Source organism: Rhododendron vialii, chromosome 8a (assembly GCF_030253575.1).
Source record: "Rhododendron vialii isolate Sample 1 chromosome 8a, ASM3025357v1".
NCBI classification, from domain to species: domain Eukaryota; kingdom Viridiplantae; phylum Streptophyta; class Magnoliopsida; order Ericales; family Ericaceae; genus Rhododendron; species Rhododendron vialii.
Genome location: NC_080564.1, coordinates 10,392,088 through 10,409,479, shown reverse-complemented (window position 1 = coordinate 10,409,479; position 17,392 = coordinate 10,392,088). Strand labels below are relative to the sequence as shown.

Below are 17,392 nucleotides of genomic sequence, written 5' to 3'. Positions count from 1 at the left end.
TTTCAAACTCAAATATAATGAAAATGAAAAATATTTTTTTCAATTTTTTTTGCACCGTTTAAAAGATTTTAATGAGATCTATCAAACAAAATCCATATTTGTTGGAAAATTATTCGCGTAAATACGTGATTTTTGAGCTTGAAATTACCTTATTTTTCAAAAAAATACTTTTTTGAAAAAGAGAAACACCTCCTGAGAAATGAGAGTAATAATAGAAAAATAAGAAAAAGAAATAAAAGTAATGATTAAGTTAAAAAATATTTTTTGAATAGAGTTGTGAAGTATGCGAGGGAAATATGTAGGTGATCTAAACCTGTTTCCTTTGAAAGTAGGAGTACTCCATGCCTTAGTTTTGATCCAGTGGGTGGAACATGTTGAAACCCATTTTCCTTCTGCTAAATGTGTTTGAATCAGGTTCCATTTAATATCCGACTGACATGATCTATTGTCTCCACATGCGCTGCAAGATGAAAGACTTCGCCCCGTTTCAGAAACCTTCTTAAAAAATAAACAACTTATTTCACATTTTTAAACTTAAAAATAATATAAATGAAAAATAATTTTTTAATTTTTTTTGCATCGTATAAAAGATCTCAATGAGATGTTTCAAACAAGATCTATATTGCATATTTTTAAATTTTAACAAGCCCATAATTTTTGAGCTTGAAATTGTCTTCTTAAAAAATAAGGGGTTTTTTTCTGTTCTGGAACGGGGCCTTCGATTATCAAGATGGACGCTGGTATGGCCTGTGAGCCTGTTAAAGTGAAAGTGATATAAGAGCATCCGCAATGGGTGTGTTATATTTGTGTATCAAAATGTTTGTTAAAGTATGTGTTAGAATAAAAAAATGAGTTCCACAAGTGTGTGTTAACTTAAGAGTGTGTTAGTATATATATGAGTACCTCAATGGGTTAGTTAGGAATGTATTAACTCTTTAAAATAACGTATCAAAACAAAAAACTTTTACAATGGCTATATCACCGACTTTATTTTTCTGTAATGAAGGAAAGGCCAATGGCCATGTTCCTCCCACTCCACATCTCATTTAAAAGAATTATGTTCAGGGCATGAAATTCCATTGTTTTCTCTATTTTGCCTAAATTCTGACATTTGGTGTTCAATACATATATCGAAAAACAATAAAAAAAGGCAACGGTAAATCAAGCTAACGATAAGTCTTCAAAAAAGAAAGCAGTGTGGGCATTTATGTTTTATAGTTGAAGTTTGAATTTATAGGGATAGCACCCACTTATTGTTTATTAACTTCTTTGCTAAACTTGATAACCATACTAACACACTACTACATTTAGCACACTCTAACACACAAATATTGTGGCAAAAAAAATACAATTTTGTTTGTTAAGTCTTAACACACACTAATTAACAAACCCTTTGCGGATGCTCTAACCCCCTTTTTTTTAGCAATGTGACGAACACAATTTTAAAACACAACTGTGTCTGAAAGTCGTGAAATGAATCAACGGCTCTGGACACAGTTGTGCTTGTGCTTGTGTTTTAAAGTTATGGTACTTGGTTATTTGTTTTCGTTTAGGGTAAATTATTAAAATCACCCTCAAAATTTCTAAAAATTACAAATTTCTCCCTCACGTTTGTAGAATTACATTAGCCCTTTCGCATAACAAATTACTTTCTTGTCGTTATATAGCCACTAGAAAATTCGACGGAATATATTTGACATGATTACTTTCTATATATATCAATGCACTTTTCGGATACCTATACACCTTTAATTATCAATGCATTTTTTGCGCATTATCCATTGTTCACTTTTTGCGCATTAAATATTGTCCACCATGTGAGGTTTGTATTTTCATTATCTCAAGCGACGAGTTACAATAAGTCTAAAATTACATTCAAATGCGTACTCATTTACACATTCATACTTATATTAGAGGTGAGTCCTGCGCACACTAAACACCTCTGACGTGTGCGGGACCCACCTTTCATACGCGCATGAGTGTGTGTTTGGGTATGGTGCAATCAAGGTTGTTGCCATGTTGAAGTTAAATGCTCGCACACGTTGAGTTCCAGGATGACGTTTTTGGTTGGATAGGATGATGATTTTGCAGACGTGCACTGTAGAAGAGTACTGCTTTGTCAATGATACTTCTTCAACACTCTACATTGTGCTGAATCTGCTGATAGGGCTAGGGCAGATTTATCTCATCCTATATGTAGCTCTCTCTTTTTTTATTTGTGTTGTTTGTTTGTTTTTTTTTTTTTGAAGAGGTGTTGTTTGTTTTGCATTATCCTGTAAACTAGTAGTTTTTTTTTGGTCAAAACTAGTATTCCCCCTATTTTGCTTTGTTTGGATTGAAATTTGAAATTTTTTTTGAAAAATAGTAGGGGTAATAAGTGGAGAGAGATAAAGAGATAAATGTTGAGAGTATGGAAAATCTATGAAGAATTTTTTGAAAAATTCTTTTTAAGTTGCAAAGAGAACAAAGCATCCACTACGATTTTGCGTGCATTTTTAACGGCTTATATATTTCAATGTATATTGCTAAAAATATGTAATATGGATCTTGTTTGATACATCTCAATTTTTTCTATAAGACAATGATTTTAAAAACATAAAATATAATATACATCGAGAGATATAAGCCATTGAAAATGCACGCAAAAGTGGACAATTAAATAATGACGGAGGGAGTAAATTTACGTAACCAAGTTCTTGACTTGCTCTTTTTCGAAAAAAAAAAAAAACTCAAGCTCGAGCGCGTTATAAATTCCAACGAAAGATCGATTTCCATTGGCCAGGGATTTGCTCCCATTCTGGAGATGCGAGTTCAATTCTGGAGGTAGGCCAACAAGGTAGGAGGTGAAAATCCATGTGGGTAACCTCATACGCGCGTCCAGTGGTCCCCTTCTCTTAGTTGCTTCTAACTCTCTTTTCGTGGGTGTTGGTCTCATCCCGTGAGTATAGGGATACCTTCTATGTCGTTAAGAAAAAAAGAAAAGATATCAAGTTCCATTACACTTTCAATCTCGTTCTTGATATTTTGTTGCAGAATAGCCGAGCAAAAAAAGTTTCGTTGCAGAATATCTCTTAAAGCTTATTTTTCCTTAAAAAAGAATCGTTGCCATGTCAAAATAACAAATTTTGGAAAACAATAAATTTGAAGAATCTTGAAAAATACACTATCTTCTAGACAAAAACCAAAAATTCCCCGGACACAAGTTAAGCATCAACCGAACGAAACACGAAGTTAGTGAAAACTCGTTTGAGATGGGTTCGAATGATGAAAGCAAGTATTCCGATATATACATGACTCGATCACACATAAAAGTGAAACCTCCGTTCGATCTGTTTGGATTTGGATTCGTAATGCCCATTTTATTCAGCAAGGAGACAGACGTGCACGGTTGAATCAGGCAATCATTTTCCGTAGCTCCTCTATCTTCAATCTGAGAGTTTGTTGTTGCAACGTTTCTACTACCTCCACTAAACACCACTAATTTCGTGGACAAAGCCGCTTTCATTACAAGGGAGAAGAAACCCTTCGAAGAAGCAGCTAAAGGCATCCCGGATTAGTAATGCGTTCAGACTACTTACGCATACCTCAACTAATTTTTAGAGGATCAATTCTTTCATTCATTGGTCGAGACTCATTTAACAATAACAAAATCATGTATGGACTAACCTTGGAGGTTTTGTTCAATGGTCGTGTAGCTCTCCTTTACATAATTACATTTAGAGCATGAGATTTACGGCTTGACGTACATACTAACTTGGTTCTTTACAATGCCCTCCTTTTATAGGAGAAAACACTAGCAAGAATATCTTCTTGCTTACATCACACCTTACTTTACATCAATAATACTTACCACACTTTTCCTTATTTCAAAGTCTACTACGTACTACACACACTTTTATCACCACTCAGGAAAGTTCCCAGGAGGTGGTACACATAATTGAACTTACTATTCCACCTATGATACATAATTCACCCCTATGTACAAGAGGTCGGACCTCGTAGTAATTGAACATATACTAACATTCGAATATTCTATTGTCTAGCCTAAAAAAAATACCGATACGGACTGCCCAATATGAGTTAATAGCACCAGCAAGGTTTCGAACTTCATGTTTTAAGAGTTAGTAAATTTCCGGGTCCCAGACCTTGATCACCAAGCAACCCCATGTTTAAACACAAACATTCTCTGTATGAACTCTAGCAACAAAACCAAACAACGATGTCTTGGGTTTTATATGTTTTCTATTTAAATTCAAAAACTAAACATGCGGTTTCCTTACAACGTGTTTTTTTTTTTTTTTCCTCTCTAGAAAATAGAAAACAAACGGATATTGGAAACTTGTTCCAAAACTGTTTTCTGAAAACAACCCAGAATCTTGTTTTGTACTCCAAAACTGTTTTTGAAGTAAATACAACAACAATATTACCACTAGAATCTTGTTTCGTTAGAAAAAAGAAAGTGAAAGTAACCGAAGAACTGAAAATCATACCAACGAGGCCTGGGAAGGCTATATATGTTACTTTCAGAAGAAACAGGAAACTAAAATCCAAGGCACAGAACACTACTACATGAACCAAAAACATCTAGCACGAATGTATTGTGCGAATAAAGCAACCGGTTCGCATAATTGTTCGGCAACTGGAAACACATGAAGGAACTAGCAAAAAGGCCGCTAGCAACAGATAATTTTAGAAATAATTTGCATACGATCTTGACCAACTTCCCAGACGGTAAAGACCGCTAGCAGCAAATAGCATCATAATGTAGCATTTCAAACAGCAATCAAACACTAAACCAGAAATAGCAACAAAGATCAAGTCTAAAACAACTGTTTATTTAGCAGAAACTGTCCAGGAGTTCACCGACCAAAGCGGCACTTGCGAAAAAACCTCAACAACAAAGCTAGCTGTCAAATTGGAAATACAATTGTCTGAAAACTATTGAGACTTGAGTTTTTCAAAAACCCTGGGGTAGGTCTCAACTTAGGAATCCAAAACCTGCTATTGCTGAAATGTGCTGTGAGAGAAAGAGAAGAAAAAGAAAGGAGTTTTGACGGCATGTGAAAAAGAGAAGTTTAGAGGGATCAACCAATTTGCAAATGATATCTGATTTGGTGGAAGAGGGTGCCCCCGAGACATGATATTGCTCATACAGCCAGCGCAGTAGTTTTGCAGATTGGGCAAGTATTCTTGTGAACAAGCCACTGCCTCAAGCAATCGAAGTGATATTTGTGCCCACAATCGAGGTCTCCAAGTTCCTCGCAGTCTGCAAAGTTCTCCTGCAATTCGTGGAAATGAATAAGGAACCATATAGTATAATAAGAAGCCTGGAATACCAGTGGTGTGAAAAACACAGCATACAACTTTGCAATCAGTGAAAGCAGTCCATTCGAGAGACGTGGCCGCCACATACAACAGGACAGGTGATTGCGTAAAACAATTATTTTTACTTTCTACAATTTTCTCATTATCGCACTGAAAATGATTTTTTTCGGAAGGTAAGAGTAGAGGTCAGCTAAAGGGGTGTAATTAGAACTACACACACAATGTGGAGATTAGTTTAGTGCAGTATTTGCTATTGGTACCAATTACTAACCATTCTATAGCAATTATTAGCTCCGCCTAAACTCAAGTAATAGACATCCATATCTATAGCCCTATTAACTCCGCATAACCATATGTAATAAACATCCATATCCATAAGGGCTTATAGAATGGTTAGGATAGCAAATACTGCACTAAAATAAATACATAATCAACACAGTCCTCACACGTGCACCCAAATTCTCCTCTGTAACATGGGCCAAACAGATGCAAGTACTCCCTCAGTTCCATTTTCTTTGTAAATGATGCATGTCTGAAAATATTTGAAATTTTCACACAAATCACGATCTAACATTATTCTTCCAAACAAGATTTCTAAAATCTTATCAAACAATTGAATGAAAAATATAGACGAGTTTTTTAATGGCAACAAAACAGTGAAAAGGGACAGGCAAAGCCAGAGGGAGGAAGTAGTACTACAGCTTATCGAACTGGAAATAGAACTTGAATACATGCCCAGTTGTTTGCTCGAATTCCATGTTAATTGTTGACCAATGACTCCTCTAAAAACTTTAATTATTTGAGGAGAGGGATTCATATTTATTATCTAGTATATCTACATTACTAACATACCAGTAGTTTGTTCCCTCCCCTGGTAGGCTAGGGGTGAGAGAGATGATCAACTAGGCTACTAAGCGTAGATTTAAGAGTTGTTTACCTGACATATAACACAAATTTCTTCTGCTGGAGTTCCTAATCTCATTGATTGATAAGTAACCCGCCTTAGAGCCCCCAAAACAGTTTCTTCAGTCAAGCCAGTGCCGACATGTCCAATATGATCTTCCAAAGCCAACAAGTCCTAAGCCAAAAGTGTCATTTTAGGAGGCAATTTCCAATAATAAGGGTCAGATGCCAAAAAAATGGAAAAAGAACACCATACAAACATTTACATCTGAAACTGAAGCGTTACCTCATAGGACATGTTGTCGACGTCCAGGCGCAAATTGTCATAGACATCAGGTTCTTCTTCAAAAAACGAGGGGCCGTGTATCATCCCACCCTGGCACACCACTCCGAATGCAAGTCAAAGATTATTCTATTTGGTAAAGAAGTAAAGATATACAATGGCTTTAAATAATGTTATCAATCGTTGATCCCCTGTAATAGCAGAAATTAGCACCAAAAAGACAATTATTTTGGAAAAAAGCACATGCACATCTCAACCAAGTTCTATGATCCCTATCCCAAAGCAAGCATAGACTTGATAATCCAAGTATAAAATAACATAGCGAAGGTTAAACCTCGTAATGATCGAAGGCACCAGCCGCTTGTAGAATATTGAAGGCTTGGCGAACCTGTTGAAATGAATAGATTATTTTAGAGCTCCAAATTGGGGAGTGGTTGCTATTATTAGAAGAAAACCGATAAGGATATTACTGAAGCAAAAAAACATGTATTACTATCTCCACTTCAAATAAGTGCCCAACAAACCAAATAACATAATACATGTGCACTTGAAAATTACTTCCAATTTTGATCACACTCATTGCAAGCACAAGCAGCTCTGAAGACATGTCTTGAGAGTTTGAATATCCCTGTGATTCCTTCCATTCAGAACCATAGACCTACTTCTAGGGCATTTCCATCTACTAAAAGTTTGGCACTTACCAAGCATGTCTTAGGCACTCTATTGCATATATCAAGTAAGATTACACGTAAAAGCAAAAGTCTACATAATCAATGTCTAACCCTTTTCAGTTATAGAACAGGACACTGATACACATCCATGTCCTCAACAGCATCATTAAAAGCACCTCATATCCCTTTTCTTCCCTTCTTAACAACATCTTTGTAAGGACCCTTCTTTTGGTTTTGATAGGCCATTAAATAATACGGCTAAGTTTTTGTCTTCTTTGACGTTTCCATAAACGCCGTAACTGAAATAGTTTATGTGGAAATCTTGATTTCTGTCCTAACCTTACAGTTTTTAATTCATCCCGCTGCCAAAGCCACATACCTATCTAGATAACCTTGGCTAGTTCCTAATCAATATACCTAAGAGAGACCCTTTCCATTCTCTTATGCCATCAAGTTGCAGGGAAATTTTCATACAACAAAAATAAGACATGATTCGAATATGGCACTGAATATTGGATGGTTAAGGGAAAAATACACTCTCAGATAAAAAGGTAGCCCAAAGGAGAATGGGGACTGGTGATGTGACAAGAGAAAATAGATCATGGGAAACTGTCTGGCATGGTATGGACACTTGCACCATAGGCCAGTTAATGTGCCTACAAGGAGTACTGGTTTGAGTCGTTTGACACGCACAGAGGATGGCAAAAGAAATAGAGGAAGGCCCAATGTAAGGAAGGAGATGATTACCTTAAACTGAAACTGAGGATTGGGACAAAAGCTTGTTGATTTGAGTTTAGGACGTATGTCTTTTTCTGTGGTTTAATTAATATTTGTGTGTTCCTTGGGACTTGGGAGAGCGTGGAAAGGAGAAGGTTACTCATTACTGTTGTTTGGCTGCTTAAGTCGTATGTTACCCTTTAAGATCTAAGAAAAACACTTTTTGAATTAGGCACAACTGTCTTTTAGCTTCTAAGATACCTCACTAAGTCCACTTTTGCTCTCATACCTTCTTATTTTTTGCCTTATTCCCTATTGGGCTCTATCAAATCAATAGAAGTTCTCTTTCTAAACCAAAGGCATCCTTATTGAGGATCCCCATTTGTTTGAGTTCTAAAATGACTTGCTGCTCCTCTAGGTTTGATTCTGAGGGGAGGGATGATCGTGACAGAGATGAGAAACAACATGGACACCCCGATGAACCCCACCATAGGCATAGGAGTAAAGGACAAGGGTAGGATTTCCTATTCGACGCTTTCAGTAAGGTATTAAATGCTAGTACTATATATAACGCAAACGGTTTCATACGCAAGTACATGAACTGAAAGTAAAACCGTGGTTTGTGAGGTGCATTGACAGAACTCCAGAAGTTTAAACAACACAACAACAATATGGATATGATCTATAGGGAACTTGGCTAAAAAAGGAATGAAGGGAACCATTAAAGTTTCCAGTACCGTTCTTTGCAGTCTAGCTCTCGACTGGTCATCAATGACAGCCTGTGATGGAGGCAAACTACGAGGCACCACATCATTAGCCTGAAATGCCCTTCCATTACCAAATCGAGATTGAATAATGTTCATCATGGCAGTGGCTGCAGTTGAAGGCTGTGGCATCTGGTAACCAACCTGGCCTCCAGAATCAATACCAGCAGATCTCATCACAGAGGACGGATGGACGACATTAGTAAAGCTACTTGGAAAACTTCTAGTTACATTTTGCTGAGGAAACACCAGGGGATGAGATAGCTGAGTACCTGCAGGGGCGGCTGCACCAGGGTAGTCAAATGAATAAACTATAACAGGAAGGAAAAAAATAGCAAAAAAAATTGTATGCTGATTTGTGTGTTGAACGGACACTTTGACTGCACTAAAAATAACAATAAGCACTTGTATGCCTTCGGTTTTTATTATACTAAAAATTCAATCGATATCTTAACTCACTTCATTACTAACACCAATTTGACTATTAACAATAACTGATACAGGACGATATAAAAAGAACAATGATAAAGAGAAACCTGAGAATTCCGCTCCTAAAGAACCCGAGAAACCAAACTATAAAAAAGATAAAGCTGGAATCCACATCAAGGGAACCCTAGAAATGCCCATGTAGGGGGAGCTAAAGGCATCCACACTAACACTGAAGACAACTAATGCATTCGATTTCGAAAAAATGTGAGAATCCTTTGAGTATGCTCTTACAAAATAAAGATAAGTACAAATATAGACAACATTCATCTTCAAAAGAGAGAGAGAGAGAGAGACAACACTGATAAATCCAGTCAAACAAGATAAATCAAGAATAACAGCAAAGAATAGCCCTAAGAAACATATAATGTACTGAATAAAATCATTACCAAGTTCTCCATCAATTACATAATTTATTTTGTAGCTTAACCCGTTTTATAATGATTTCCTTGGCCAAGTAGACATTACCTATCCCAACTGCCAAAAAAAGAAGAAGCTTTTCAATAATAAAACTAGTAATAGTAAAGCGCATAACTGATTAGGAGATCAATGGCTGAATTGATTGCTTGGTTTCCTTCATTGGAAAAATATTTCATAAATAGTATATAGTGTTTTTTCTATAAGCTATGATAAATTAAAAGCTACTATTAAATGATTTCAAAACAGGAAAACTCGTGACACTGATTGTCAAATTTCATGGATATGCAGATTTGTTTTCACAAACCGTTACTACCATCATATTAGAACTATTATTTACAAGAAGAAAAAAATTAAGATAGTTATCATATATTTAAGTGTTATATGAAATTATGACTATCCTGACCAAAAAATCTTGGAGCCGCCACTGGGTACCTGATGCGCCATTCTGAGAATTATAATTCCTGGGGACAACTCTTGAAGTCATTAGATGTTGGCGGCTCGAATTCCCCCTCTCAGTTCCAGAAACAAGCATACTCTGCAAAGAGGCACTTCTGGGGATGTACTGGGAGTTCTCTTGTTGCCGAAATGCATAACCTCCACTTGTAGCAACAAAAAGAGAGCCAACTGCATTACTGGTAGAGCTTGGACTAGTCACCCAATTCCGATAAGAAGGCTGAAACAGTTGGGAACTGTCATCAGGTGAAGCAGAAGACAAGCTTGAATTAAAAAAATCTTGCTCATTTGCCGGATTCATTCTCCGACGGATGTTTCTCCGCAGAAGTGCTGCATTTCGTTCCAAACTTGAAGTTTGATTCCCATGATCCACACCTATTTCCTGGTCAGCATCCACATCGCTGTCATCGTATGCTAAATTCTGGTCAAGATTAGCCGTGACAGCATCGGAAGTCGCACTTTGCAAAGTTGATGACCCAAGCGTAACCAGACCACTACTTGTGCTCATATGATTATTCTGCTCTGGATGCGCTTCGGCCAAGATCAGACTGGCTCCAACATTGGAGACTGGGGAAGGCAACCATCCATACTCAGTATTCACAGACTCTATATTTTGTTGTATCAAACCTTGGTAAGTGACATCGGAACCATGGTTAAAAGAAGAAATAGAATTGGAGGAGCTCCTTTGATCTTCCATGATGGCAATTATGTACTTCCAATGAAGTACAATTAGGTTTCACGAGCCTTTGCTGCAGTACTGGAACCAAGACACCACCATAAAAATGAATCTAGATAAGTTTAGGATGTAACCTGTTTAGCAATGCATAAGCATACTAATCAAAAATGCATTTCTGCCAAATCCTTTGATTACCATAAAATATACAATGGACAGTGTTAAAGGATCCAACTCAAAACCAATTGGCCATGAGTGGAGAGACTAACCATTAACCACTGTGGGACAAGCTCTAAGACACATCATACGTCACTTAACATAGGAAAAAAGAAAATGAACAAATTGAGTCTACAAAAGGAGAGAAAAGCAAAAAAAAAAAAAAAAGGAGAGAATTCTACTACAAATCGTGGAAATGACAAAATTTTGAATAATATGAAGAACCTTTAACATTAGATCTCCTCAGTTAATGCAGATTACGTATCCGAATGTCAAGTTGTCTGATAAGGAAGGCAAACTGAAGGATCTAATATATAAGTCAGTGGAAGAGTAATAAGTTAACCCTAAAGAGCATGATAAAACAGTTTTGCTTGACTACTTCCATTGACACGCATATGTTTGAGATTCAAATTTTGCACAGCCCTCAAAAAGAACAAACCAAGAAACACATTATGTAATCCAAGAGTCTAGTAGTGAGTTTTCTTAATCACAATGGTGCTTCTTCTAAGAAAGAATTAGAAGAGGTTTGAGAGAAGTAGCAGCCGAAGAAGAATAAAATGAAGTACCATAGGATAAAATGCCCCCATGATTCTTTCAACCAAACTGACAGTAATGGGGAAAGAACAGCAATAAGAGCATACATACAAACTGAACCACAAACTTACTCCTGCAAAAGACAACCCATGAAACACCTAAAAGAACCACAGTTATACAGCTTTCAAAAATAGGACTCTAGGAGATGTGACGTAGATCTTGAAAGAAAAGTTGATTTGTACTCCTGAGAATCAAGTGGGACATTCCTAAGTTACGACATCAAGATCTTCCTGGAAGGACTCAAAAAATTTAGAGGAAAAGAACCATAAGACAAATTGGGAATTTTGAGGGGATCATAAAGAAGTAAATGCGCAATATCACTCACACTAACATGAAGCTCACCTAGCTAGTCTAAAAAATCAATCACTGGACAACATGTATGATGTATCCACAAATACAAGAGCAAATACTAGCCCAAACAGCCCAATCGTTTATACTTGCATGGGTAAAGCACAAATTCTATTTATTGCAAACTGAATGGTCGAAGCATTCATGAAGCGGTTGGGCAAATAATGGGCAAACAAATAACAGGAAAAACACACACAAAAAAAAAAAGAAAAGAAAAGAAAGGGAAAGCATACCGCAAACAGCAACGGTAAGGGAAACGATAAAGTGCAGACACAAAAAACTAAATAACTACGTATGAGGCTATTTAGTTCACCATGGATTTTACAATAACAAATTTTAAAGTTGTCCTATATCATGCATCAATGGGCATGAAGCCCTATGAATATTCCATCTAGTATATAATAAAACATAATTAATAAAGTTTTAGATTCTTAGTCATTTCGAATGGTGATCCATACATATATGGGTCCCACTTATTTTCATAATCAATAGATGAATAAGACAAAACATTATATCTATACTAAATTTCACGTTTTGTTGATGAATATACTTCGTAATCATCTTGTTTCTTATAGTTAACTAATTTGACCATTTCATATGAATCTGCTTTGGCCAAATCTTGATTCTGAATTGTACAACATTGATTTAGCCATTTTTGTACTTTTAATCTAGACCACTCACTCTTTGGTAAATTGTAAATACAGGGCCCATTTATTTGAATGGATATTAGCGTCAAATGAGACTATATATCCAAGGGGATCACATGTTCGGAGTTTTTTAAAAATGTGCGAGAACCGAATTAAACGTCCCTAAGATATATAATCCCACGAAGTATTAATCCGGTGGGATTGTATGTACGCCTATCCAGTGAGAATTATATATCTCTTTACAATAAACCTGTCAACCAAACGTGCCCATGAGGTAGTTTCGTAGTTATTGCTTGAAGCATGCAAAGGTTCACGTCTACAATTCCAATTATGGACTAATTCATGCAACTTAGATTTCATGGACTAGTGGTGCCTTCGGAGCCTTCCTCATTATGTTCAATGATCTAACCTCAAGGATCAACATAAAATTTACAGGAAAATGGACCTTCTGCATGCAAGACCAACTAAAACCATCCTTGGTTCACTAAAAATCTATGGACAAAATTTGTATCGACAAATAGAAAGTCACTAAATTTTGCCACTTGATATTTATCGAGTACGTAATTGTTTGATTGACAACCTTAAAATAAGTTTACCCTTAAACTTGACTGATTAAGGGAGTACTCAAAGGAAAAAATGGAAAAAAAAAACCCATAAAATATTTATACAAGCAGAGTAAGAAAATGAATTGGAAGAAATGGAAAAAGGCTTCACAACAGACAAAAGGAAACTTTGAAAACACACAAACACACACACACACAGATATTTTAAAAAAAGAACTCCACGTTAGGTTAAAGATCTAAATCTATGCATCGATAAATATGGATCATATGATAAAAAGAGCAATAAAGATAACAATGCCTGTATTGTTAATCCTTTGAATATCCAAAATAAATGTTACTACATCCTCGAAACCAATGAATCAGAAAAAGTAGACAACATAGGAAAACCATAAGAAAGCTTACAAAAATAACATTTTAGAATGCTTTGGCATATGTCACACACGCAAACATAGTTCATTGAACGGAAACGCGAGAATGGCTAAGCACCTTTTGAATAAGGGGTCAGTAGATCAAAAAATTACCTCAATCCCCTTAAAGTTTTTAAGATGCAGCTCTAAGCCCGGCAGATCAAATCGATAATCAAGTTCATTTACGTAAACAATATTAAGCTTAAAGATTGACTCATGCATGGACAAAAACTAAGTCAAGAGACAGGGGTGGCGGCAAAGGCCCCCTGCCAGAAGTTTGCAGTGAGTTTAGGAAGAGTGAGGGAAAAAAGGCAGCTTCTTTACTTTTACGGATTTTAACAATCAATCTTTCCACATATGATAGTTGATATGAGTTTTAACAAGAAAAGCTCCCATGAACTTTTTTACTCTACGAGAGACAAAGAAATAATCCACAATTCATGCTTCAATCAGTTCATAACCATGACCTTGCTGATATAGCTCAACACCTTACAAAAGCAATCATCTAGATTTTTTAGGAAAGACTGATTAAAATGAACCACCTATTCAGGAATAAGAATGAGGGAAAAGGAAGAAAAGGAGTAAAGAGAAAATCACAAATGCAAGTAGTCAAATACTTATTTAAATGTAGGAGAGGCATCTTAAAACAAATGGGTTAGAAAATCAAACATCAAACCCACAAAAAAATTACAAACAATCTCTGGAGAATAAGCACAAAACCTATTCTAGGTTGTCCACCAAAGATCCCATGCCTACAAGGCTACAAGTAAAGAAAAATCAGTAACTATATAATCACAAACACAAGTTGTTAACTGATCTAAAAGTAGAAGAGGCATCTTAAAACAAATGGGATTGAAAATCAAACATCGAATCCGCGAAAAATTAAAAAAAATTACTTGAAAATAAGCACAAAACCTGATCCACATTGCCCACCAACGATCTCATGCATAACAGATGAAGATTAAGATAAACAAATAACCACATCCAAATGAATACTAGAATCCAGCCTTTTTTTTTATGAGATTGCCAAAAAAGAAAATTTCATTCATTTTTTTTATGAGACTGCCAGTTAAAACCACAGTTTTAGAATCCATTTTATAACAGATGTAGATTAAAAGAAACACATCCAAATGAACACTAGATTAACGTAGAATCAAAATGAGCAAATGGGTAGCAGAGATTATACCACAGCGACAGAACTGCAGGGATTACAGATACGGAGAAAGCTGTAACTCCAGAATCTCTCTCTAACCCTCTAGTGGTTGAACCAAATGAGCAAAGAATAGAGGGTTCTGGGCAGGGAAAATGAAGGAGCGGGGTAGGGTATATATACACATTCATTGCTCGTAATCTGACGAGGGTTTTCCAAAGGGGGATTGCTGAGACCATAATTACTCTCCAAAACAGACAAATCCTTTGGTAAGAACCAATTGTAAGGTGAGCCAGCGAGGACATCCTCGTGTCTGCTTCTAAATCAAAAAACAAAATCTCAACTCGCCCCACTCCTCTCTCTCTCTCTCCCTCTCTCTCTCTCTCTACGGATAGGGAAAGCCGTCAAAGGCTTCCAGGTGGGTTTTCCTCTGTCCAACTTCGTCTTCATTGCCTTTCCCTCCTTGTTTTCTACTCCCACGCACACAGAGTTTGAACTTAACCACGGTACGCCTAATTACTCTCATTAATCCTTTTGTCTTCATACCAACTAATCACTTTTTTTCTTTAATTGACTCTATTCAAAATTTGTAAGCAAATTACTCCTATGAGCCTTTGCTAGGTTACCTCAGATTGATACTTGCATGATTCAAGTTTTTCCTTCTAACGTGGGGTAGAGTACAGTTGTCACGAGTGTGGGTGTTTTTATGATCGAACTTTAAACATAGCATGTCAACGATGTCATTCTTTATTAGCGACTTCTATCGTTCGTGAAATGGATAAGAAGATTGATCAAGTATTGTTTTTTTTCTCTAATATGAAGTAGATTATGTTTGTTAACTTTGTCTGTCTGTTATAAGGGAACTTGCAATTCATTACGCAACGGTAAGGTTGTTTACCGTTAGTTTAGTTTAACCAATGAATTATTAGCCTCCGTCTTCTTGTTGTCAATATGTGGTAGCTTATGGTTATTAACCTTGTCGATATGTTATAATGGAAATTGTAATTTATTACCCAACGGTAAGGTAGTTCATCGTTAGTTTAGTTTAACCGAGGAATTATTAGCCGTTGTTTTTTGTTGTCAATATGTGGTAGATTATGGTTATTAACTTTGTCGGTATGTTATAATGGAACTTGCAATTTATTACTCAACGGTAAGTTAGTTTACCGTTACTCTAGTTTAACCGATGAATTGTTAGCTGTCGTCTTCTTGTTGTTATTATGCGGCAGATTATGGTTATTAGTTTTGTCGGTATGTTATAATGGAACTTGAAATTTATTACCAACGGTAAGGTAGTTTACCGTCACTTTAGTTTAATCGATGAATTACTAGCCGTCGTCTTCTTGTTGTCAATTTGCGGTAGATTATGGTGATTAAATTGTCGGTATGTTATAATGGAACTTGCAATTTATTACCAACGGTAAGGTAGTTTACCGTTATTTTAGTTTAATCGATGAATTATTAGCCGTTATCTTCTTGTTGTCATTAAATTTGTTGGAGTTGAATATTGGATGTCATATCAATTGAATACTCCCTTCGTTCCTAAATGAGTGTCCACTTTTTATTTTTTTCTGTTATTTTTATCTTGTTTATATCTTTCAATTTATAATATTTTTTATGATTTTAAAAAATTTATCTAATAAAATTAATTAAGATCTATCAAATAAGATTTATATTGGATATTTTTAGCATTATAAATTAAAAAATATAAACAATTTTTTGAAATGTCCGAAATAGTAACGTGGACTATTTCCTATTTTGGAGGGAATATAGTGGAGGGTAGAAAGATATAGTACGAGTATCCACAATGCTATAATCAAAAGTAAAATGTTTTTAAAGTTAACAATATTTGTGCAAAATATGGCTCACAATCCTATAATCAAACTTAACAACCTCCTTAGAAATAATCAAATTTTGGACTTTGAATAATCAAAATTATCAACCTTTTGACAATAACTAAATTTAATAAACTCTACATATTCTCAATCAAATACACCAATCATTACACAAAAATATTTTATCTCTCTCCCATTTTCCTCTCTCACTTTCTTTTTGAACAATATTTTTGAAAATAAAAATTTTAGTAATTTTTTTATTTAGAAAATAGTTTTTAAAAATAGTTTTTTTTCAAAAAAAAGTTTCAAAAACTATTTTCTATTTCTAGTAAATAGTTTTTATTAGTTTCAAAACTATTTTTAGGAAAACTATTTTCCGTTGTTCACTGTTTTTAATTTTTTGTACTTTGAAAAGATGATTGACAAATTTTGGTCATCCAATTTTGATTATACCATTGTAGACATCTATATTGCTAACCTTACCAATCTCTTAAATGAATAATAAAAAGCTGATGTGGCAACTTTTGATTATCAATTTGTAGAGAATAAATTCTTTACATCGCCGGTGTAAACATTTGTTTCCTCCAAATCAATTGCATTGCGACACGTGTCAAAATAGTGATCTCAATTAATAAAATATGACGACGTGGCACAATGCAATTGATTTGGAGAAAACAAATGTTTATACTGGCGGTGTAAAGAATTTATTCTCTTTTTGATTATAGCATTGTGAATACACTAAAGGTGCTTGTAATCTAATGAGGATTTTGAAATTTCCGAAGATTAGTAAATCAAACCATAACTACACTACAAAATTGGGACCCGGGGGCTCTGCTGCCCTGGGAGGCGCAGCAGTCCCTACCCAGTACCAAAACGGCGACGTTTTGGTGGAAAAAAAATCCAACACCTTCCATTTGCAATTCTATGGAGCAAAAAC

The 17,392-nt window shown here is 35.6% G+C and overlaps 1 protein-coding gene across 2 annotated transcripts; it reads right to left on the bottom strand.

Moving 5' to 3' along the window:
• Nucleotides 1-4,816: 4,816 nt before the first annotated feature.
• Nucleotides 4,817-15,160, bottom strand: LOC131298948 (E3 ubiquitin-protein ligase MBR2-like). 2 transcript variants are annotated; one of them, XM_058324455.1, is made up of 7 exons: nucleotides 14,657-15,160; nucleotides 10,002-10,779; nucleotides 8,637-8,935; nucleotides 6,846-6,899; nucleotides 6,515-6,604; nucleotides 6,263-6,403; nucleotides 4,817-5,279 (listed from the first exon to the last, which is right to left on the bottom strand). In XM_058324455.1, exons 2-7 carry the CDS (start codon nucleotides 10,717-10,719, stop codon nucleotides 5,148-5,150), a joined length of 1,434 nt encoding a protein of 477 aa, XP_058180438.1. In that variant the 5' UTR covers nucleotides 10,720-10,779; nucleotides 14,657-15,160; the 3' UTR covers nucleotides 4,817-5,147. The 2 variants fall into 2 exon arrangements, with proteins under 2 accessions (XP_058180438.1, XP_058180437.1); XM_058324454.1 differs by having other exon boundaries at nucleotides 8,637-8,947; nucleotides 14,657-15,158.
• Between the last annotated feature and the right edge of the window lie 2,232 nt (nucleotides 15,161-17,392).

Coding starts and splice junctions, on each gene's coding strand:
- LOC131298948 (XM_058324454.1), bottom strand. CDS start 10,719: ATGGAAGATCAAAGGAGCTCCTCCAATTCTATTTCTTCTTTTAACCAT. Junction 6,404..6,514: donor TCGACAACATGTCCTATGAG/GTAACGCTTCAG, acceptor CTTTTGGCTTAG/GACTTGTTGGCTTTGGAAGA. Junction 5,280..6,262: donor AAATTTGTGTTATATGTCAG/GTAAACAACTCT, acceptor CACGAATTGCAG/GAGAACTTTGCAGACTGCGA.